Source organism: Trachemys scripta, chromosome 8 (genome assembly GCF_013100865.1).
Source record: "Trachemys scripta elegans isolate TJP31775 chromosome 8, CAS_Tse_1.0, whole genome shotgun sequence".
In the NCBI taxonomy this organism is placed as follows: domain Eukaryota; kingdom Metazoa; phylum Chordata; order Testudines; family Emydidae; genus Trachemys; species Trachemys scripta.
In genome coordinates, this window is record NC_048305.1 from 14034929 (window position 1) to 14057853 (window position 22925).

At 42.0% G+C, this 22925-nt stretch overlaps 1 protein-coding gene across 6 annotated transcripts in view; it reads right to left on the reverse strand.

Annotated features, from left to right (window-relative positions):
• ACSL6 (acyl-CoA synthetase long chain family member 6) overlaps window positions 1-22925 on the reverse strand; it is a 111917-nt gene that overhangs the window by 13297 nt on the left and 75695 nt on the right. For 4 of the 6 annotated variants that reach the window (XM_034778589.1, XM_034778594.1, XM_034778591.1 and 1 more), the window contains 8 exons: window positions 16128-16201; window positions 11856-12068; window positions 8323-8457; window positions 6818-6952; window positions 4655-4750; window positions 3259-3331; window positions 2234-2322; window positions 76-192 (listed from right to left, as the gene is read on the reverse strand). In XM_034778589.1, coding sequence (XP_034634480.1) covers window positions 76-192; window positions 2234-2322; window positions 3259-3331; window positions 4655-4750; window positions 6818-6952; window positions 8323-8457; window positions 11856-12068; window positions 16128-16201 — 932 coding nt within the window. The remainder of the gene's footprint in view (window positions 1-75; window positions 193-2233; window positions 2323-3258; window positions 3332-4654; window positions 4751-6817; window positions 6953-8322; window positions 8458-11855; window positions 12069-16127; window positions 16202-22925) is intronic. The other 2 variants (XM_034778593.1, XM_034778592.1) reach the window with 2 other exon arrangements.

Genomic DNA, 22925 nt, shown 5'->3' on the forward strand with positions numbered 1-22925 from the left:
TGAAAATACAAGTGTACTACCTTAGAATAGGAATATACAATTTACACAAGAACTGAGAATCTGACCAGTACATACAGGTAACCATTTCCCAATGTCTCCAGTATGAAGCCATCCTTCTTTATCCAGAGCTTCAGCTGTCTTCTCACCATCTTTTAGATAACCTTTGAAAACATTGGGTCCTTTCACACATATCTGCAAAAGAGTCATGGTTGCTGACAAAGTCTCAAGTTTTTGTTGTGGAATCATACCAAAATGTTAATGGGTGGATTCTTTCCCATCTGAGTGCTCCAATAAAATCAAATATTTCAAATTGTTGCCACCAACCATATATTGTTTAAATGAATGTAAGTGTAAGGTAGGAAAACAAGACTGTGCAAAACTTCGGTCAATTTGTGTGTGAAATTTTCTGGACTTTTCTTGTTTGTTTTTCTCAGCCCTAAAATTGTCTTTTGACAGTATTTCATGAGAACAGAAAAACTGACTGCTAATGCATGTGATATCACAACCTTCCACATATTTTTCATAAAGACAACAATTTTGCTGAAAAATGCGATCATTTTCACTAAAAATGAACTTGCTTTAGTGCAGATACTTTGCACTGAAAATTGGGCCATATTTTTCATTTACAGTGAAAATAGGAAAACACTTAGATTTTGAACGTTGTTGTGAACATGTCACTCACCTCTAGTTAAAACCTAAATGCACTAGCAAGAATAAAGTGTCAAAGCTTTCAGGGTAAGCTGTGAACATAATTAGGGAGTACAGAGTACACCGTGGTGAATCATATCACTGCATGCTGTACATCCAGATGCTGGATGAAATCTTGGCCCCACTGAAGTCAATGGGAGTGTTACCATTGACTTCAGTGGGGATGGGATTTCACCCACTAGATTCGTGAGCTAAACTGTACATATGGGGCATTGGGGACAGAACTCAGGACTAAAATCTGAACCCTTTACCTCTGGAGCCTAAGGAATCCTCATTAGCTAAAAGGATTAAAAGTATTAGCGGGTATATTCTTTGAGAGACTCCAGCTGCTAATTTAGGCTTCAGTCCTGCATTGGGATCCACTAGCACAACTACGTGTGCCTGCAAAGAGTCCTGCTCAAAATCAGTGGGATTCTGCAAGAATCCAGCCTATGTAGGCTCAGAGCCATAGACGCAAACACAGGAGCACGTTGACATTCTATGGTATTAAGCACTCGCCAGTAAATTGCCATGGGCTGAGGTTTTGTTGCTGAAGGAAAACTGGAAATGCAGAACTCTGGGATAATACGAAATTACACTTAATTTCTCTTTAACGTCGCATGCGTGATATTATAGGTTATGAAATGGGCTGACAACCATTGACATTAAAGGGAAAATGTAAATATAATCCTCAGCTTTGATTTTATTCTGTGAATCAATGGCCCTTCATTGAACTTGAAAATATAAATGGAAAAAAGAAAAATAGTTATGTTAAAAAGTAAACAAATTAGTTCCAGTGCATTATAAAAAGAACTAAGCTTGATCCCACAAAGTTCTGAGTGCCTATTGCAAGCTGCTGAAAGCCCTCAGTGGGACAGGATAGCAGTCAGTATCTACCAGGACCAGAATTTAGGCCCTGATTCAACAAGCCATCCCTATTCAGCGAACGACATAAGCATATGCTTAACTTTAATGGGACTTAAACACATGCTTAAAGTGAAGCTTGAGGTTAAATGCTTTGCTGAATTGGGACCTTAAACATGTAGAGAGCCAAGTCTTACAATCCTAGTGCTGTTCTTACTCAGAGAAAAGTCCTATTGACTTCATTGTCTATTTCAATAAGAGTTTTCACTGTACTAGGGATACATGAGGACTGGATGACTTATAACCCTATATGACTTATAACCCTAGCCCTAATCTTGTGAAGGGGTCGGCTTAGGTGAACCCTTATGCCTCAATGGGATTCTGTGTGAGTGTAAGGGTCTGCTTGTGTGGAACCCTCAGCCCCTTCAAAAGTAATTAGCTGTAGCACTTGCTGGAGGTTCTGTAATACCTTGTATTTGTAATTAACACTATGATGTTCTATTGCTGCCTGACGTGTTCCTTTGTTCTGCTTTTTTCCTTTCATTTCTCAATCTATGACAAGGGGCACTTAAAATGGATTCTCAGATACAAGCAGTAACAAATGGCTCACAGATTTTTATAATGACAGCCTGCCTCAAAGAGTTAACTACCGAGGGGCTGTATATAATGTTTGAGATGATACCTCTCCTTCTCCTTTTGAAGAAAAATAATTCATCTCTTCCACATCCATCAGTTTGATTAAATTGCAGGGCAGAGGGGCTCCTACGTGACCTGCAAATTAAAGTCATTTGTCATTTCATTCTATAAATGGTGCTCATTAGATTATTATTAGCACATCACCCATTTCTAGCTGAACTTCTTGAAGTTCAGTGTTCTTGAAGCATATGTGTCTGTGTGCAGAATCCTTTAACCTGTCCGGATACGATTCCTACTTTTAAGGGTAACAATACAGGACCCTTTTGTCTTACCATCTTCCTCTGACCAAAAGGAAATTAAATCAACCCCTCTTTTAAAGACCTAACTCAGAGTAACTTGTTAATAACAGAGCCCAAAGTTCTGTTTTGTGTATCATTTAGAACAGTGGTTCCCAAACTTGTTCCACCACTTGTCAGGGAAAGCCCCTGGTGGGCCGGGCTGGTTTGTGTACATGCCATGTCCGCAGGTTTGACCAATCACGGCTCCCAGTGGCTGCGGTTCGCTGCTTCAGGCCAATGGGAGTTGCTGGAAGCGGCGGCCAGTACGTCCCTCGGCCTGCGTACTCCTGTTCTTTTTGCGGATACAGACTAACACAGCTGCTACTCTGAAACCTAACATTTTTAGACCATCTCTTTCTGTAAGTCTATAATATATAACTAAATTATTGTTGTATGTAAAGTAAATAAGGTTTTAAAAATGTTTAAGAAGCTTCATTTAAAATCATATTAAAATGCAGAGCCCCCCGGACCGGTGGCCAAGACCCGAGCAGTGTGAGTGCCACTGAAAATCAGCTCACGTGTATAGGTTGACTACCCCTGCTCTAGGGAAACTTGCATAGCATCTGATCAAATTCTACCTTTCTTTGGCTAGTGCCATTAATACCTCACTTTCATAAATACTGAATTCACCCAAATTATTCAGCACAATCATAAAGTATTGCATAGTATCCTGTAGGTATTATGGTCCCAAAAAAAGTATTCCAAATACACTAATAGTTTTGTCCATTTTTACCTGAAGTCCAGTCACCTGGAGTGGTAAAGGTACATCCTGCTGTGCACTCTGTTTGACCGTAACCTTCATAAACCTGACAAAGAGATATATAGCTTTGAACCTAATGATAGATTAACGCTTACATATGATTTGAACATTGTTCAGTTTCCTTCTTGTTGCACAATGCTGTGAATTTAAACTATAATGGAGTATGCTGATTAGAGAGACAAGCTTAGATATTACCTTCTCACCCACGTTGTCACTCTAATATCCTGGGATCGACATGGCTAAAACTACACTATACACAGTGTACAGATTGACAGGGAAAGTTACTCTGGTCTTCACTGTATGGGAAACATTGTTATATATTATTCTGAATGAATATCACTGTAAGGATCTGAAAATAGTGGGACGAGAAGACAGTTGTACCGATCACAGTTGCTTGAATAAAGTAGTGTATACTTCTGTGAAAGAAACCAGATTCTTTGCACCAATATGAAATACATTTTTGAAAGGGTCTTTTTGGAAACTTTTTGCTGGCAAGCTTCAGGCATCTGAGAAGGGTGGGGCTTGTTTGCCACTTACTTCTAGAGGCCACTAGCTTTGCCAACCACCTGAGCAGAATTCTAGGAGCATGCAAGCTATGTGTCCTCAGACTCCCTGGATTCTACAGTAAGTGGTTTGGCCCACACCTTCTTCCCAGGACACTAGACAGGTCCCTTCAGTATGTGTCTGGTCTTCAATGACCTAGGAAATAGGCATCTCCAAAGTCCCCCTCTATGCCTGGATATTAATCAATGTGACTTTTGAAAAGACAAGTTGCACCATTTTATTGTCGCTGATCTTTTCGCCCCTCTAGATATGGGTGCAAACCCTAAATCCAAATATTCCTGAACTTGTATCCAGATCTGAACTTTGTCATTGGCTGCCTTTCTCTATAAAGCACTGAAAGTCCTGGATCCAAACTCCTCTCAACTTTGGGAGAGTTTGGAGCTATGTCTGACCTATGTGGTTTGAGCCCACTCTTACTATTTATATCTTTGACTGTCAGAAAAAAACAATTTCTATTGTGATTTATGTTGGCAAATGTTATTTTAAATATAGGTTTCCCTTGATTTCTTAACAACTACCCTGTTTCCCCGAAAATAAGACAGTGTCTTATATTAATTTTTGCTCCCAAAGATGCGCTAGGTCTTATTTTCAGGGGATGTCTTATTTTTCAGAAATGAAAAATGCCTTATTATCGGTGGATGCCTTATTATCGGGGAGGTCTTATTATCGGGGGGATGCCTTATATTACAACGAGAGGCAAAACTGTAAGTAGGCCTTATTTTCGGAGGATGTCTTATTTTCGGGGAAACAGGGTAGAATAGCTAGTACAACAGTGCATCTGAATAACTGTGTAGGTGAAGTGTACCTGACATCCAAGTGCTGCCCGAAGGAACCCCAGAACAGTTGGAGAAGCAGGGGCAGCTCCTGTTACAATCATCCTAACACACCCACCAAGGCTTGCCTGTTAGATAATAAGAGAAAATAAAACTCTTAGCATCCCATATGAGCATACACATTCAATCACATCTTGAAAGGAAAAGCACTAACGGCATATAACTGAAGTAGCCCAAAAGAAACAGCCCTTCTTCCATTAGAAAATTATAATCATCACCATAGGAGCCACATCATGAACCAGGAACCCATTGTACTAGGCATTGTACAAACAGAACAAAAAGTCCATGTGCTTTGGCTAGTTCCTGTTCATATAAATTCCATAGTTTTCCTTAAGATTATTACACACAGTCTTAGATTCCAGTCCTGCAACTGATTCTGCATGGGCAGACCTTTCTGCCCAAATAGTCAACACTGCCTGGCACAGATGCATGGGTGTGCCTGCATGGAATCATAGAAATGTAGGGCTGGAAGGGACCTAAGAAGTCATCTAGTCCATCTTTCCATCCTGAGGCAGGCAAGAATCCATCTGGCACTATAGGACTTCAGGTTAGGACAAAAAAAAAAAAATCATCACCCTAATGTCCTGCCTCCATTCTTTTCCTGCTCATTTTCATCCCATTGCTTTGGTAATTCCTCCCTGAACAACCCCAAACAATTCTGCCTCCTTTTTAAGGTTGATGTCCTTCAAGTATCTGTAGATGATATCACATCAACCCCTTTGTCACCTTTCAGCGATGCTGTAAGTCAAAAAAAGGAAGACAAAGAATTTCTTGTAATTTTTAGACTTTGAGGTTAGAAGGTCAGGGTCACAGATCCTGAATCAATGCAGAGCCAGATTTGCCTTACATCTGTGAAGGACACATGCCTAGTCATCATTTGAACTCTTATCTTTGCAGACTGAGGGTAAGCAGTTCACAAATGAAAGGAGCGATCAGTTTCGCTGGCTAAACATAAAGTGACATGTCACTGGATAAGTCATCCAATTAAAAAAAGTAATTAACCAGAGCTTGCTGGAGTGATACAGCATATCAGTGATTTAGTTGACCTAGGAATGCTTTACTGAGGGACTCTGTGGCAAATAGCAGGACCATTCAGATTGCACCCAACAGGCCCTCAAATATTCTGTTTTCCTTTCCCTCTTGTTCAATTGCATGTTAAATGCACAGGCTTTCCTTTATGGCCTTGTATGCTTTTTCCTAGGGGGGAAAATGGTTTGGGATATGTACTGACTAAGGCCCTAATCCAAAAGCTACTGAAATCAATGGGAACCTTTCAGTGGACTTTGGAACAGGCCTAAATGTCTCTAGCAAAAATACTTCCCCCCCCATCTCTTTTTATCTTCCCCTCCATATTTTTTTTATTTCAGCGTGGCTGGTGGGAAGCCAGAGGAGTATTGCTACAAATACAGATAGTACTTACTGCTGGGGTTCAGAGGAAAAAACACAATTTTATTTGATTAATAGACCGAATTCACAGGAGCAAGACCCTGTAAACCTGAGAGAGGCTGGATGATTAAGGAGGCAGGAAGCCCCGAAGAAAATAAGTTTGTTAAACCCATTTGTGTGTGAGTTTAGCTACTATTTTTGTGCCATTCCTTCTTTCACACCCAGTATTTTATTCATTGTTCTCTAGTGGCCCACCTAGGATATTTAGATATATGAAGTGTGTATTGAATTTCAATATAAAGCTAAACTTCTGGGTGAAATTCTCTGCTGGCTTAACTCCTATGGAGCAGAGAGTTTGGCCCTTATGCCTGACACCTAATAATACATAGGAATTTGCTCAGATTCCTGAGATTTTACATGAAACAGCAAAGTGTTCTGCTGCCTCTTCACCATCTTGGATTTCATGTTATGCACCCCTTAAGTCCATAAAACAGTGCTTAAGCAATACTTTAGTGATGCCTATACCTTGTGCTGACCCTCAGCACAGGGATGCATTGCACCCAAGTACCCAAAGTGAATAGCAAAAATAAGCAGATTAAACAAATGTCTCTATTAAAAGAGAAATAAAAGCAGTGCTCTCTCCTCTCTAGGTTCCTTTGTTCAATTCCACTGTTTCTAAATCAGCCAAGCTGACTTCACTGATTATTTCTTGAGCAACAGCTATACAGTCACTTTCCCCAAGTTCTTACCTGGATTTTATTAAAAAATAGTTTATCCCACAAACTGTCATTTCTAATGATTCCACTTTGAACTTCAGCCTTTTTACGCTTTGCAGCAAATTCCAGAAGCCAACGTTTCAACGGAGTATCTGCTTGGCTAAAGATCTAAGAGAATGCAGGATGACATGAAAGATTACTCAGCTAAGAAAGAAAACAGAGTGTATTAATATCCTTATGATAACAGCCACAGGATCAGATTTCAGGGGGTAGCCGTGTTAGTCTGTATCCACAAAAACAACAAGGAGTCCGGTGGCACCCTAAAGACTAACAGATTTATTTGGGCATAAGGTTTCGTAGGTAAAAAAACCTCACTTCTTCAGATGCACGGAGTGAAAATTTCACTCCGTGCATCTGAAGAAGTGAGGTTTTTTTACCCACGAAAGCTTAGGATCAGATGTATCACTGGACAAAGCAGACACCACTCTAATGAGGTCAATGAAGTTACTGTTATGTTAGCAGTATAATTAAGACTACTACGCTACAGTTGTCGGTGTACAAATTATGTTTTGTTGCAATCTATTCTGAAATATACTTACTTTTCCCTTAGACAAAAGAGGGGAGAAGTCAAGAGAATAGAGGCATTGACTACATTTATATGATCAGTGTTTCTTGTATGATTTCTATTATATGCACCATTAGGTGAAACGATGATAAAGTTCTAAGGTTGAGCAACTTGAATGAGAATATTTGGCAGCTAGCACAAATATTGCTATTTGTTGAGGAGATGATGGCCATCTTTATCTATGTTTTAAAAGAGAGCAACCCGAACCGGCTCTCCGTATCAGTACCCCCTAGTATCCGTCTCAATAATGAGGAACCAGATCCAAACAGACCTGAACTTGCAGAAAGTTTACCTCAGTAGTTTGTGCCTTTAGATCCCTCTCTTACTTTTAGGATAAATACTCTACACATACTGAACATGGCTACTAAATATGCTATCCTCTTAAATATCTTCCATGGAGTTCTCACATGACCTTCTCTTAGTATGAAGGATTTTTAACCACTAAGTCAGAGCTTTCAATATTTAAGCCCTTTTAAGACTGCTCAGCATCTCTCTCCTGTCACTGCCAGCAGTGAGTGAGGACCAAGCTCCAGCACTGGCTCAAAAGCAGAGAAAGCATTAGCACATCCAAGTTTGATTCATGCTTCTCTTGGGCTCAGATCCTGTGCCAGTGAAATCACTGGGAATGTCACTACTGACTGTAGTGGAAGCAGGAACAGGACCTACATGCCCAGAAATTCACTTTAACACACAATGGGCCAGGTCCTCAATTGGTATAAGCGGATATAACTCCATTGACTTCAGAAAGGCTATTCAGATTTACACCAGCTAAGGATCTGGTCTAATGTATTTGCAGTGAGGCAAAAAGTGTCCGAGAAAGTTAGTGAAACAGGCCAAACCTAAGGGAAGTCTCTAAGTTAACTACTAGACAATTATTGACTTTATTACTACAAACAGAATAAATGAAACTTACCTTATCATACATTCTATTTAATAATCGTGGTACAACAGGGAAAATGGTTGGACGCAGTGCTTTCATATCATCCGATAAGAGACGGATATCTCCTTGAAAGAATCCAATTCGCCCCCCATGGCAATATACGACAGACTGTGATGGGTGTGGGGGGGGAAACAGAATACTTATTTCCTTGCATTTAATCACTGTGGCAAAGCACCCCCATCCCTGTTTTAAAGACGCATTCCTGAAATTTTATTTACCATTGTGGCTAATGGGTTTTTTAAAAAACAACTAAACCACTTAATAAATTGGGTAGAAACACGCTGATTTTGTATGGACTTTGATCATAGATCCTTTACTTGGCATTCATGTTTAGAAAACAAAATTTAGTACAATTTGTGGGAGAAAAAGGAATCAAAGCTGAAAGGTGCAATTTTCAAAAGCACTTGAATAACCTAGGAACACAAAGTCCCACTGAACTCAATGGGGCTTGTGCTCTTAAGCCACTTTTGAAATTCCCACCCTAAGTTCCTAATTTCTGCTTTTTTATTTTTACCATATGACTCATTATGCAACTTTTCTGACTCCACAATTAAATCTGTTGTCATGTAATCAGATTGCACAGTTCTCTTACATGGTCACTCCAGGACTACTGTATCAGACTGGGGGCAAACTGTCTTGCACTGGAGCATACTTCCGAGATAGCTCTTTGCATGGCTATGAGGTTACACTGAATTCTGGCAAGACTGAGGTGAATGTTAGGTTGACCAGCCTGTGATTCCATGTTCTGTTGGACACCATTTTCTTTAGACTCACCTTTGATTGTGGGGACTAGGAAAAATTTAGTCTTTCGTGTATAATTCCTCATGAAATCTCTATGCTAGTCCTGTTGTGGTTAACAGAGGTTTCTTCAGGTCTTTTTATGTCTTCTGAGACAAGGGGTGAAAGTAACTTAAAGGACTTACCGGTACATTGGAGTCCTGAGCAGGGGATGGGGCCTCAACCGGAAGAGGCATGGTCTAAATCGGAAGAGGCGAGGCCTTTAAATCCCTGGGCACTTTAAATCAAGATTTAAGGGGTCCGGGGCTCTGGTTGCGGTAGCGGTGGCTGGGAGCCCCAGGCCCTTTAAATCACCCCTGGAGCTACCAGCTGCAGAGGCGGCTGGGAGCCCTGGAGCTAGGGGGCGATTTAAAGGTCCTGGGGCTCCAGCTGCCACTACTGCAGCAGAGCCCTGGGCCCTTTAAATCGCCAATGGAGGCCCAGGGGCTCCCGGTTGCTGTCGCTACCCTGGGCTCGGGGCTCTGACGGAGATTTAAAGGGCCCGGGGCTCCGCTGTGATAGCGGTGGCCAGGAGCCCCTGGCCCTTTAAATCACCATCAGAGCCCCACTGCCGCTACCCCAGGGCTCTAGCAGCGGGTGATTTAAAGGGCCGCTTCCGGGAGCCCCCGGCCCTTTAAATCGCCAGCCTGGGGAAGCCGGTCTAGTCCGGTATGGCATACCGGCTTATTTTCACCTCTGTCTGAGACTATCTTCATGCAGCTATTAGAACATCCTATAACCCAATATGCATTTCCTTTGAGGAGAGGATGTACCTGTTGTTAACCCAATGACAAATGGGAGATCCAAGTGTAATTCCCAGCACATGGACATGCATTCCACTGTTGCTGAGGCTGGGAGCACTGTGACGGTATCTACTCAGCCCTGGGACACAAGCATTAAGCCAGTTTTGAGCCTTCTGGCCTACAAAAGATTCCTTGTCTGGGTGCAATGTGGAGCCATTCGGGGGAGAGGGGAAGAGAAGGGAGTTTCAGGTAGTGAGCAAAGAGGGAAAAATAATCTGAGCTCCCAGTCTGTGTCACAAACCATATACACGGTTATTTGCACACTCTTATTTTGGTGAAAAGAGGCATTCCTTTGTGAAAAGCCTTAGAGCATATTTAAAATGAAATTACTGGCTAGCAATAAAGGATATTCTGAGTCAAGTGTGGAGAGTTAAGAATTAACTCCCCCTGTACATTTTAGGCATTGCAAAAAATGCAATATCTAATATCAGAGCCCTGCAGTATTTAGGTATCAGTGAGTGACCAGTTTTATTTATCTCTGAAATTGCTCAATTTTTGTTGGCATGGAGGGGAAATTTTCAGGACACAAAGGACAGTAAGGAACAGGCACTCAACTCCCATTGGAAGTCATGGGCAGTTGACCACCTAACTCTCTTATGTACCTGTGAAAAATCTTCCCCCATCTTAAATCTTACATTTCCAAAGCCATGAGGGAGTAGCCATATAACTCCTACTGAGTTAATGGGATTTATGCAGCTACACCACATTTAAGAGCTCTGCGTAAGCTTGTCTCTCATCAGCATAACTTGGTTCAATCAAAGATATTACCTCACCCACCTTGTCTCTCTAACATCCTGAGACGAGCATGGCTACATCAACATGGTTAATACTTACTCTCCAGGTACTGACTATAAAACCATAGGCTTTTAATCAATAGAAGTTTGTGGGTTTAAGAAATATCACCCTGTCAAATCCACATACTGTACTTCACATGTGCAGCAGGTTCCTGGCTAAATAATTAAAGATCCATATGGAAAAAAATAGTCACTGTATATGCACAGAGAGCACTTTAAAAAATTAAGTAGTTGAGATACTGAGGTTTAAAGAGTAATCCCAGGAGCCTGCAGGTTTCTTAACATGGCGAAAAGTAATTTAAGTCTGGTATAGCTGTTATTAGAGTTAGGCCCAAAGCAGAACTCCAAATCTAAAATCCCACCAAAAAAAAAAAAACACTTTGGGAAAGCTTGGGTTCAGATTCTGATTAAAAAAAAAAAAAAACATGGCGTCAGCCCAAATCTGACCACAGAATCCGAGCCCCCACTAAATTTTGGGAAATTTGAGTCAGAACTGAATCCAGATTCAAACTTCATAGTTCTGGCCAATCTCTAGTGCATGGATTTTCAGACCGGCAGCTTTCATCTGCCTTATTTGGAAAGAAAGTGAAGTCACTTATATGGGCTGGCATGAGTCAGTACTTCTACTTGTCATTATTTCCAAGAGACGATGGCTTCCACTTATTGTGCTTTATACACTGATCTGCCAGGAAGACTGCATGTGTCACCACTGTGGGTTTTTTTCCTGCTTTTCAGTTTCTGCAAATCTGATTTATTGACATCATAAAAAGTGTGGAGTTGATAAAGAATACATGCAATATTATTTTAACCACCATGATTGCTGGTCCTATAATACTTTGAAAAGCTGCTCCCCCCCAAATAATAGATATCTTTTGCCCCAAAAAGATAATTATTTCTGCACATGTGCCATTTTCTGATCTCAATTACACTCCAGAGACTCTACTGGAGTTCCCTCAGATTTACCTGTGCAAATGAGATCAGAATCTGCACCCTGGAGCTACACCTATGACACTTTTGGAGTACAATCTGTTTTAGCTCTACAGTATATTGTGGAGTATTTTGCCATGTTTACCATTTTACTTAGTTATTTTTTAGTGTGGAAACAGGACTTCCACTGACACCATGACCTTACCTGTACCATTCTCTCAAACATGTGTGCTAAAGGCAAATAGGAAATGTGTACATCCTCACAAGTAGGAGCCCACTGACTCTGGAAGAAAACACAAGGAGCCCCACAAGGCCTAGTCAGTTCAGACAGGTTTCTTACCTGTATAACTCTTTCAAACATGTGAGCCAGAGGCAGGAAGGAGATGAGCACATCGTCCTGTCTCGGAAAGATCACTTTCTGCAGGTGAAGGGCATGGGAGACAGAAAGGAAAGAAACACTGACAGGAAGACAACAAGAGAGTCATAAAACAATAAAAAGAAAAATGGCACCAGAGGAGCAAAAGGGTAAAGATTATCAAGAAAGAGAGAGAGAGCGAGCAGCATACGAAGCGAAGTGTTAGGCCACAACATCAATGAAGCTAAGTTAGCAGAAGTAAAGAGCGCAAGGATGTACATAGAGAGCAATGAAGAACTCTCCCCGCTGCAAGAGTGTATTTATCAAGAAACTCTGCAGCTCATACGGCAAACAGGTGCTGACACCGAGGAACCAAATTTTCCTACGTAGGCTTTTAAAGTGAGGTGACCAAATAAAGATTTGCACACTCAAATTGGCATTTGCCTCAAAAGGGTGTCTGGGCATTTCAAGCGCCGAGATTCAGGATTTGACTATTACGGCACGGTGTTCAACTGCACTGAGTACACACTCACACTTGCACTCAGCCTCAGTGCAGCTGAGGTAGGGAGGAGCTCTGTCAATACTGGGACCGGCCAGGGGCCAAAATGGCCCCCAACGTAAGTTCGAATGGTGCCCCATGGCTGCTCTCCTGGCTGGGGACTGATGGAATACATTCTGTTCTATCTCCAACTTCCTTTTGCTCCTGGAATACCTCTTTCTTCATCCAGCCGACCCTGACATGCCCCTGAACCAAGGGTTAGCAGGGGGATTGCATAAAGCTGGCCACCCCAGCTTAACACTAACCCAGCATTCCTCCATCTTGGTGGGATCTTCAAGATGTCCCATTAGGGCAGCTTTAAAGTTGCTTTGTGCCACTCTGCCAGTGTGGAGTGAGCTTAACACAGCTAACAGTCTGGCCCCTAGCCATGATGTCTAGGTTTGAAGATTTGGGTTTATTAAGCAGAAAATTTGTATCTAAAGTTTAATCCTGCACAGAGATGGGTACTTTCCTCCTCATTACAACCCTGATCCTGCAACTGGATTCAAACAAATGGCCCCTTTAGCCCGTGTGCATCCCCACTGAAGTCAGTGGAGCTCTGCAGAGGCACAAGCGTCACCTGTGCAGATCCAAGTGCAGATTCAGACCATTAGACTGAAAGATGCAGGATTTTTTGTGGCGGTTAATTATTGATTTTAGTCAGAATAATATGTTGGATTATTGAGCTGCAAAATATTAATTCTTTTTGGTTAGTGTTTCTTCCAATTTTAAGCATCTACATTATTGGTGCCCCAGAGACAGATGTGGGGGAAGAAAGAGGCTGAATAAATTATAAAAAGAAGAAAAAAACTGGTTTGCTAAGATTTCTTATTTTGTCTTATTGGGCTGGAATTTAACAAAGGCCCTTAGCCTTACATATTCCATACAGCAGAAGGAAAGCTAAAAAACAAAAAAAGTAACTTCTCTACATAAAAGAGTTTCCCAAGGTGTAGGGATAGCCATATTATAGTGATTACAGAAATGGATGGCTTGATTATATCCATTACGCTGCACCTTGTACACCAGTGCAAAGGGGGTTTAAAACCCCCTGTTCAATCAGAATGGTATCATTTCACATCCACTTTGCACTCCTATTACTCCGCTGTATCTGTCAAAATAATGGAGTATAATAGAAGCCCCTGAGTTGCTTTCCCATGGAAAGGGAATATTGAGATTGACTCTCTTTTGGGCATGTTTTCCTATTATCTCCTGAGGTCAGATGTGATAAGAATTCAGTGTTTTCAGTGTCTTGTTTCACCTGTAGTTTTATATGGCAGTCTGAATATTCTCGTGTACAGGAGACTAAGGTACCGAGATCTGCCAGTCTACCTGCAAGTGTCTCTTCAAACTGGTCTCCATAGGTACAACTGCGAAAAACCAGTCTCACCACTGGAGAAAAAAAGTCATATTTTTCCAGTTTTGCTAAAAAGGAAATATTGTGCCTTTGATGCAATATTTTTCTATTTTTTCCAAAAAATGAAAATCTTTGTGTTTTCTCCCCAAAACCAGCAATTGGACAAATATTTTTTGGAAAAAAAAAATTCAGTTCATTTTTAAACCGCAGCCAATGGGAGCTGCGGGGGGCGGTGCCTGCATGCGAAGGCAGCGCCTAACTCTAGGTGCTGAGGAAGATGTTGCCACTTCTATGGAGCCCCCCAAACTAAGCGCTGCCCGGAGCCCGCGCCCCCTTCTGCATTCCAACCCCCTGCTCCAGCCTAGAGCTCCCTCCCAGAGTTTGCACCCCGCATACCCTCCCACAACCCTGCCCCAGCCTTGAGCCACTCCCGGCACCCAAACTCCATCCTGGAGCCCGCACCCCCTCCCACATCCCTGCCCCAGCCCTGAGCCCCCTCCCGCACCCAAACTCCCTCCCGGAGGCTGCTCCCCCTCCTGCAACTTGAACTCCTCGTTTCTGACCCCACCCCAGAACCTGCATCCCCAGCCCAGAGCTCATACCCCCTCCCACATCCCAACCCCCTGCCTCAGCCCGGAGCCCCTTCCCACACTCCGAACCCCTCGGCTATACCCCTCAGCCCAGAGCCCCCTCCTGCATCCCAAACCCCTCATCCCCAATCCCACCCCAGAACCTGCACCCCAACCCCCTGCCCCAGCCTGGAGCCCCCTCCCACACCCTGAACCCCTCATTTCTAGCCCCACCCCAAAGTTTGCACCCCCAGCCAGAGCCCTTGCCCCCTCCTGTACACCAATCCCCTACCCCAGCCTGGTAAAAATGAGCAAGAGAGTGAGGGTGGGGGAAAGCGAGCGACAGAGGGAGGGGGGGATGGAGTGAGTGAGGGTGGGGCCTCAGAGAAGGGGTGAGGCAGGGGCATGGCAACGGTGTTTGGTTTTGTGCGATTAGAAAGTTGGCAACTCTATTAATGGCAATCTTAGGTCTTGAGCCAATACCCTTTGAAATCAATGGAAAAAATCCTATTTCCTGCAATGGACATTGGATCAGGCTTTTGGGGCTTGATTCTGCAAAATTCTGAGTAGCCTCAAACTCCTTTGAAGCTGAGGGTGCTCAGCATCTTGCAGGGTCAAGCTCTTAGTGTTTATTACTGTGACCTGTCCCATTGACACTTTATGGTGATCATTAATGAGGCCCCAATTCTGCAGACACTTAAACAAGTTCAATGGGATTACTCTCATCACATGCATGAGTATTTGCAGGATTGGGACCTACACCAGGGAACCTTTACAGAGTCAAGCCCGAAAACAGGAATATTTCCAGCATTGGCCAGGAATAGATATCAGATTTATTTTGATAACGTGGGTGTGTTATCAGTGCATTGTTTCTTTAACTGGAATGGTCCTTTCACTGTGTACCAGTAGATTTTTTCCCATCACTTAAGTATTAGCAGTCTATTAACATGATTAATTTGTGCTTCAGCAAAGCTGTTTCCCATACAGGTAGTATGGTCTCCAAATGCATGTTTATACATTGTTTTAAATGTACTTCACATATAAAAACTGGCCAGTTTTCTATTTTAAAAAAATTATGTTACACAGTGTCACATATATCATATTCAAAATACAGGCTGTAACAAGGTGTGTTTTAATATAAATAAAATGATTTTTGTAATATTTTAAATATGTTGCATAGGCTATCATATACTTTATATACACTGTGTGCAGAGTGATGGCTATCAAACGAATAATGAACATGTCAGAAATTAATTTTCTCTAGGGGGTTGGTTTATTGTATGGGCATCACTGGGAAGCTTGTAGTCATTTTTTTAAGTTCTATACACCAGTCATAATTTTATTGGGTTCTTCGGCCTTCACCAGGGACCCAGTACTGCAAGATCAATTATTGACTTAATGAGAGTTGAGGGTGCTCCCCAAAAGGACTCAGTATCTTGCAGGAGCAGGACCCATGCATGTGCTGTAGTAGGGGAAACCTACTGTCATTCACCACTAAGGGCTTAACCTTGCTCCCATTTCAATGACTTGGGCCCCAAGAGTGAGATTTCACTTATCTCCTTGAACATATTTCCACATCTTGGATAGATTTGAAATAAGCCAAAAATTCAAACTGAAAAAGTCACAGTATGCGGTAACACTCTCTAGATCGGGGTATTCACCTCTGTCACTTTCAGAAAGCCTGAAAAATCAGCAACCACGTTTCTGTGAGTCAGCATAGCACCTTTGGGGTTCCCTGAAAAGAAAAAGAAAAAGAAGAAAAAAGAAACAGCACAGCATTAATAAAAGAAATTTTCAAAGGCTTCTAAGACCTGTGGAAGGTTAAAATTCTTTTCCTGAATTCTAAAATAGCAATTTTCACAAATGAGTTGTTTCTATGCAATAAAATCTACAAAGACGTTTTAACTGTTTCAATATAAACACACAGAAGACCAATAGTATGATTTTATTGCCCATTCTCTGGGCCAGATAGTGTGAATCAGCCATTGAATCAGAGGATTTAAGAATGATGGGCAACTTTTTATAAAGTATTACTGTAAAATGAGCATAGCATGTTTTAACTGAAGGTTTTCTTCTCTGTTTGCAGCTACTCAAGATACCATTTGACACAGAGACCAGTCACCTTGATTTTGGCTAAGAAAGAACTCTAGAACTATTGTACTTAACTTGAAGGTTTCTTTGTCAGATCACCGATATTCCATCGCTGACCTTTTATTCTGAGTTTTGGCTTCTTCATGGCCACTTGAATAATGTTTCTGATGTTCACACCTCTCAATACACTGAAGTGTGGAGATTACTGGGTGACACTCATGGCCACAAGGCCATTGATAAAACTGCAGCACTCTTCCCCATGGGCAAATAGAACACAGTCAGCACAGCACATTAAATACTTCTGAGCATGTAAATAATAGAAAATACCTAGCATCGATCCATTCTCAGGACCATGGTCAGGAGGAGTAGAGGGACTCCTGACATTCCAGTGCTAGTGACTAGGACTTGACATATCTTCCTTTGCCTCAGCACCAACCCTCTTCATCACTCTTAAAAGGGACTAGTCACAGAGTAAGTTCCTAGTCAGTGTGAGTACAATTGGCAGACGTGGGCCCTATTCCCCCCTGCCATAAATGGCAAGTAGATTAGTTTTAAAATCAGACTGAGCCACTGTACTGTAGTTCCTAGGACTAGCTGGGTGGAGCTGGCTCTCAAAGAAGCCTTCCTTCTTTAATGTAAAGTAGATGGAGCTGTTTGTCATATGACAGGTGCATAATGAATCAAACCTTGCCCTGTGGAATCCCACTGAAGTCAATGGGCCTGCCCAAACTGTATGTCCAGGCAGAATTTGCCCCCTGGATAAACTAATCATGCCCCTGGAATTTGGAAGGGGTCACAGTGGCTTGGGGGTTAATGTAAAAAGCTATCTTTTAGGGTCTGAGGTTCAATTCCTCTTCAGTTCACAAACTTTGCAGGTACCATGCCAGTCCCTCTGTGGATAGTGCTTCAGATCACAAAGACCCTGCTCAGGTCAGCACTATCAGCAGTTACTGCCCAGGAACAGCAGGAATGTTGAGCTCAGTTAGCAGAGCTGCCTGGGCAAGACTGCACAATGCGTGTTCTCTTAGTTCTCCCTTCATTGCATGAACACCAAATTCATCCAACTTTCAGACTAATTAAGTGAACCCTGAACACAAACATTTTCCACTGCACATATTTATTGGAATGAACAGAACATTTATAACATATAGAGTATTTTAGAACATGTCTTTAGAACATAAGAACGTCCGTACTGGGTCACACCAAAGGTCCATCCAGTATCCTGTCTGCCGACAGAGGCCAATGCCAGGTGCCCCAGAGGGAATGAACCTAACAGGTAATGATCAAGTGATCTCTCTCCTGCCATCCATCTCCACCCTCTGACAAACAGAGGCTAGGGACACTATTCCTTACCCATCCTGGCTAATAGCCATTAATGGACTTAACTAGATAAATTCATGGAGGTTCTCTTTTAAACCCTGTTACAGTCCTAGCTTTCACAACCTCCTCAGGCAAGGAGTTCCACAGGTTGACAAAAAGAGAATTCTGTGAGCCAAGCTAAAAAATAGATGTGCATAGGAGACCAAGAAATTTCTTATCTTTTATTGTGCGTCTTGCCAAAAAAAATTCTCAAATCAGCCTGTACAATTCAGAGGGTAGCAGTACTTCTACAGAATTGACTTCAGGAGAAACTTGTGAATGCACCAGTCCATGCATCCATTTCTCATTCAGACCAGCAAAAGAAAGCTGCCCTTGTGAATTTTTCTTCAAAACAATGATTGGATATTCTTCCTTAGTTTGATTACCTCACTGAAATGCATCCTAGATTATATACCCCCAACTATATCAATTAAGGGTTTTTCTTTCAGTACCCAGCGATAAATCTTCAAACATCCTGGGAAATTAGATGGATTCTTAGTTTCTTTCAACACTTGAATTCATTTATTTGGTCTCTGAAGATTTTCATTGCATATTCAGATGATCCAGAACATCTGCCAGGGTTCCTCAAACCATCGTTATCATAGAATCATAGAATATCAAGGTTGGAAGTGACCTCAGTAGGTCATCTAGTCCAACCCCCTGCTCAAAGCAGGACCAATTCCCAACTAAATCATCCCAGCCAGGGCTTTGTCAAGCCTGACCTTAAAAACCTCCAGGAAGGAGATTCCACCACCTCCCTAGGTAACCCATTCCAGTGCTTCACCACCTTCCTAATGAAAAAGTTTTTCCTAATATCCAACCTAAACCTCCCCAACTGCAACTTGAGACCATTACTCCTTGTTCTGTCATCAGGTACCACTGAGAACAGTCTAGATCCATCCTCTTTGGAACCCCCTTTCAGGTAGTTGAAAGCAGCTATCAAATCCCCCCTCATTCTTCTCTTCTGCAGACTAAACAATCCCAGTTCCCTCAGCCTCTCCTCATTAGTCATGTGCTCCAGTCCCCTAATCATTTTTGTTGCCCTCCACTGGACTCTTTCCAATTTTTCCACATCCTTCTTGTAGTGTGGGGCCCAAAACTGGACACAGTACTCCAGATAAGGCCTCACCAATGTCGAATAGAGGGGAACGATCACATCCCTCGATCTGCTGGCAATGCCCCTATTTATACAGCCCAAAATGCCGTTAGCCTTCTTGGAAACAAGGGCACACTGTTGACTCATATCCCGCTTCTCGTCCACTGTAACCCCTAGGTCCTTTTCTGCAGAACTGCTTCCTAGCCATTCGGTCCCTCGTCTGTAACAGTGCCTGGGATTCTTCCGTCCTAAGTGCAGGACTCTGCACTTATCCTTGTTGAACTTCATCAGGTTTCTTTTGGCCCAATCCTCTAATTTGTCTAGGTCCCTCTGTATCCTATCCCTACCCTCCAGCATATATACTACTCCTCCCAGTTTAGTGTCATTGGAAACTTGCTGAGAGTGCAGTCCACGCCATCCTCCAAATCATTAATGAAGATATTGAACAAAACCGGCCCCAGGACCGACCCCTGGGGCACTCCACTTGAAACCAGCTGCCAACTAGACATGGAGCCGTTGATCACTACCCGTTGAGCCCCATGATCTAGCCAGCTTTCTATCCACCTTATAGTCCATTCATCCAGCCCATACTTCTTTAACTTGCTGGCAAGAATACCGTGGGAGACCGTATCAAAAGCTTTGCTAAAGTCAAGGAATAACACATCCACTGCTTTCCCCTCATCCAGAGAGTCAGTTATCTCCTCATAGAAGGCAATTAGGTTAGTCAGGCATGACTTGCCCTTGGTGAATCCATGCTGACTGTTCCCGATCACTTTCCTCTCCTCTTAGTGCTTCAGAATTGATTCCTTGAGGATCTGCTCCATGACTTTTCCAGGGACTGAGGTGAGGCTGACTGGCCTGTAGTTCCCCGGATCCTCCTTCTTCCCTTTTTTAAAGATGGGCACTACATTAGCCTTTTTCCAGTCATCCGGGACCTCCCCCAATCACCATGAGTTTTCAAAGATAATGGCCAATGGCTCTGCAATCACATCCACCAACGTCTTTACCACCCTCGGATGCAGCGCTTCCGGCCCCATGGACTTGTGCTTGTCCAGTTTTTCTAAATAGTCCTGAACCACTTCTTTCTCCACAGAGGGCTGGTCACCTTCTCCCCATAGTGTGCTGCCCAGTGCAGTAGTCTGGGAGCTGACCTTGTTCGTGAAGACAGAGGCAAAAAAAATCATTGAGTACATTAGCTTTTTCCACATCCTCTGTTACTAGGTTGCCTCCCTCATTCAGTAAGAGGCCCACACTTACTCATCACCATTTGATTGCAAGTAGGAAATTCTGAAAATATATCCCTTCCTTCCTCCCCCTTTTTCTAGGTGAATAACAGCTGAATTCAGTGTCCCACAATATTTGTGACTCTAAACACATCAGAGCAGAGCACCAGTTTTCATAACCTTCATCACCAGAAACCTCATCAAGAAAAATTCCAGAACAAACAATGCTGCAGATTTGATGTTGATCTAGCTACATGTGCCACAATGATGATCACAGCATGTGTTACCCTTTTTTAGTACATGGGACTATTTGACAGACTGCTAAGGCGAACAGAGTTCACTTTGCTACAAGTCCTTCCCCAGAGCCCATCCTGGATGGAACAGCAGCATATTAGTGATATAGCTTGTTTTTCCCTTTCTTTTTAATTATTAAAGTATCCTCTACTTGAATTTGCTTCACAGAGATAACAGCACAAAATATCCTCAAGATAGCACAAGCACATTGACACAGATGCACAAAGGAGGAGTATCAACAATGGTAAGTGATTCCAGGCAGTTAATCAATAACCAGAGCACGACAGTCTTCAGGTGTCACTTCAGTGAGGAGCTTGTCTGACACTTCTCATATGTAAGAAAGGAATCTTTTCAATGTCACTGAATGCGTCACTGAATGAATGCCATCCAGTGTCATTTCTGAGCCTGTAAATGGCTGCTTATACCAAGTTAACATCCATGAGTTACTGGTGAATTCTGCAAAAAGAACAGGAGTACTTGTGGCACCTTAGAGACTAACACATTTATTTGAGCATAAGCTTTCGTGGGCTACAGCCTACTTCATCGGATGCATAGAATGGAACATATAGAAAGAAGATCTCTGTGTGTGTGTGTGTATATATATATATATATACACACACACACACACACACACACACACACACACACACACACACACACACACAGAACATGAAAAGGTGGAAGTTGTCATACCAACTCTAAGAGGCTAATTAATTAAGATGAGCTATTATCTGCAGCTCATCTTAATTAATTAGCCTCTTAGAGTTGATATGGCAACTTCTACCTTTTCATGTTCTCTGTATATATGTATATATCTTCCTACTATATGTTCCATTCTATGCATCCGATGAAGTGGGTCCACGAAAGCTTATGCTCAAAGGTGCCACAAGTACTCCTGTTCTTTTTGCAGATACAGACTAACACGGCTGCTACTCTGAAACCTGGTGAATTCTGCTGAACCATGGAAAGCTTTCATCAACATCCAATTGGCTCTGCTGGAGATTAATCTTCCAAGGAAACCTGTCACTGGTCTGTACTTGAAAAACTGAAGGATGTTTTTTCAGAGCAGTCAGTACACACAGATGCATAACAATGTTTCATGTACATTTCCATTCTTAGCAACCACCATTGCCTCATGCTCATTTAGGAGTTGTGTTGACAATCAGTTAAAAAAAAAAATGAAGGTGAGTCCAAACAACTCAGAGTCAACCTCTCTCTTCCCTCTGTGAAGGCATTTTGTATGTCTGATACTATGAATCACATACAAAATTAAAATCCACTCCTGAGTTTACTAATAAACAGCCAAAAGTAAATATAAATTTGCAAGTTATTAAACCCAAATTTTCATTATAGAATTCAAGTCATAATAGATACTTCCAAAGTTTTAACCTACTGACACTGGCTCAATTTCAAAATAATTCTAAATCTGGTAATTCAAAATAAATGAATATGGGGCCCAATCCAGGCCAGGCACTTTCCACCCCATAGGGTGGTGCACCTTAAAGCTGCAAAAGCCCAGGAGTGTCACTACAACCTCCATAAAAGCCCTCATGCAGATTAACCAGGCAAAGAAACCAGACTTATTCCAGTAGAGGAGGATACATAGGTGATAAGATGGTAGGTACTAAAACACAAGGACCATGCCCCTGGAAGAGCTCTGACTGCAGAGTTTGAAATCTTAGGTTTAGGGGGAACCAGAAGATGGGCCGTGAACTTCACCTCCTAGCTGTGGTTTTTCAGGCATACTCCTAAGCATAGCCCAAAGCCTGACTCTAGCCCAAGGGCTATGTGAGTTTTCCACAAGTTTTCTTGTCCTTATCTGTCCAGAATAAAGGGCTAATTAAAAAAATAGAACATGCTGAAAGTAGTAAAGAAGAACAAAACTTTAAAGGAAACACTGTCCCTAGATTTTCTATACATTTTAAAATCCCAAACAAACCAAAAGTGCAGCCAATTTTTGGACTAATTCTTCCCCATAAGAGACCTTTGAGAGCATGGAGAAGCCACTTTTAGGTCTGCTATTGAGTGACCAGGGAGATTAAACAGACCTAAAAGTGGTAATTCTTCAACAAAAAAAACTTCAAAAACAGACTCCAACGTGAAAACAGATACACAGAAGAATGAGGAAAAGAGATACACACACAGAACATTTTCATACACTTGCAAAATCATATTGCCAAAATATATTATTTCAGGAGTTGCAGAAAAATTATTATTTGTATTTTTATATCAGTGTAGTCTAAGTTTTTTATTTGATTATAACTTTATATGTGTGTGTATGTATCTCTCTCTCACATACAAGTGTATTTAATAAACATAAAACAAACATAATTGTTCTATATAGGACAGTGCTAGATTGTGTTTATACACGGTGAGCCGTTATTCAGAGTGATTTT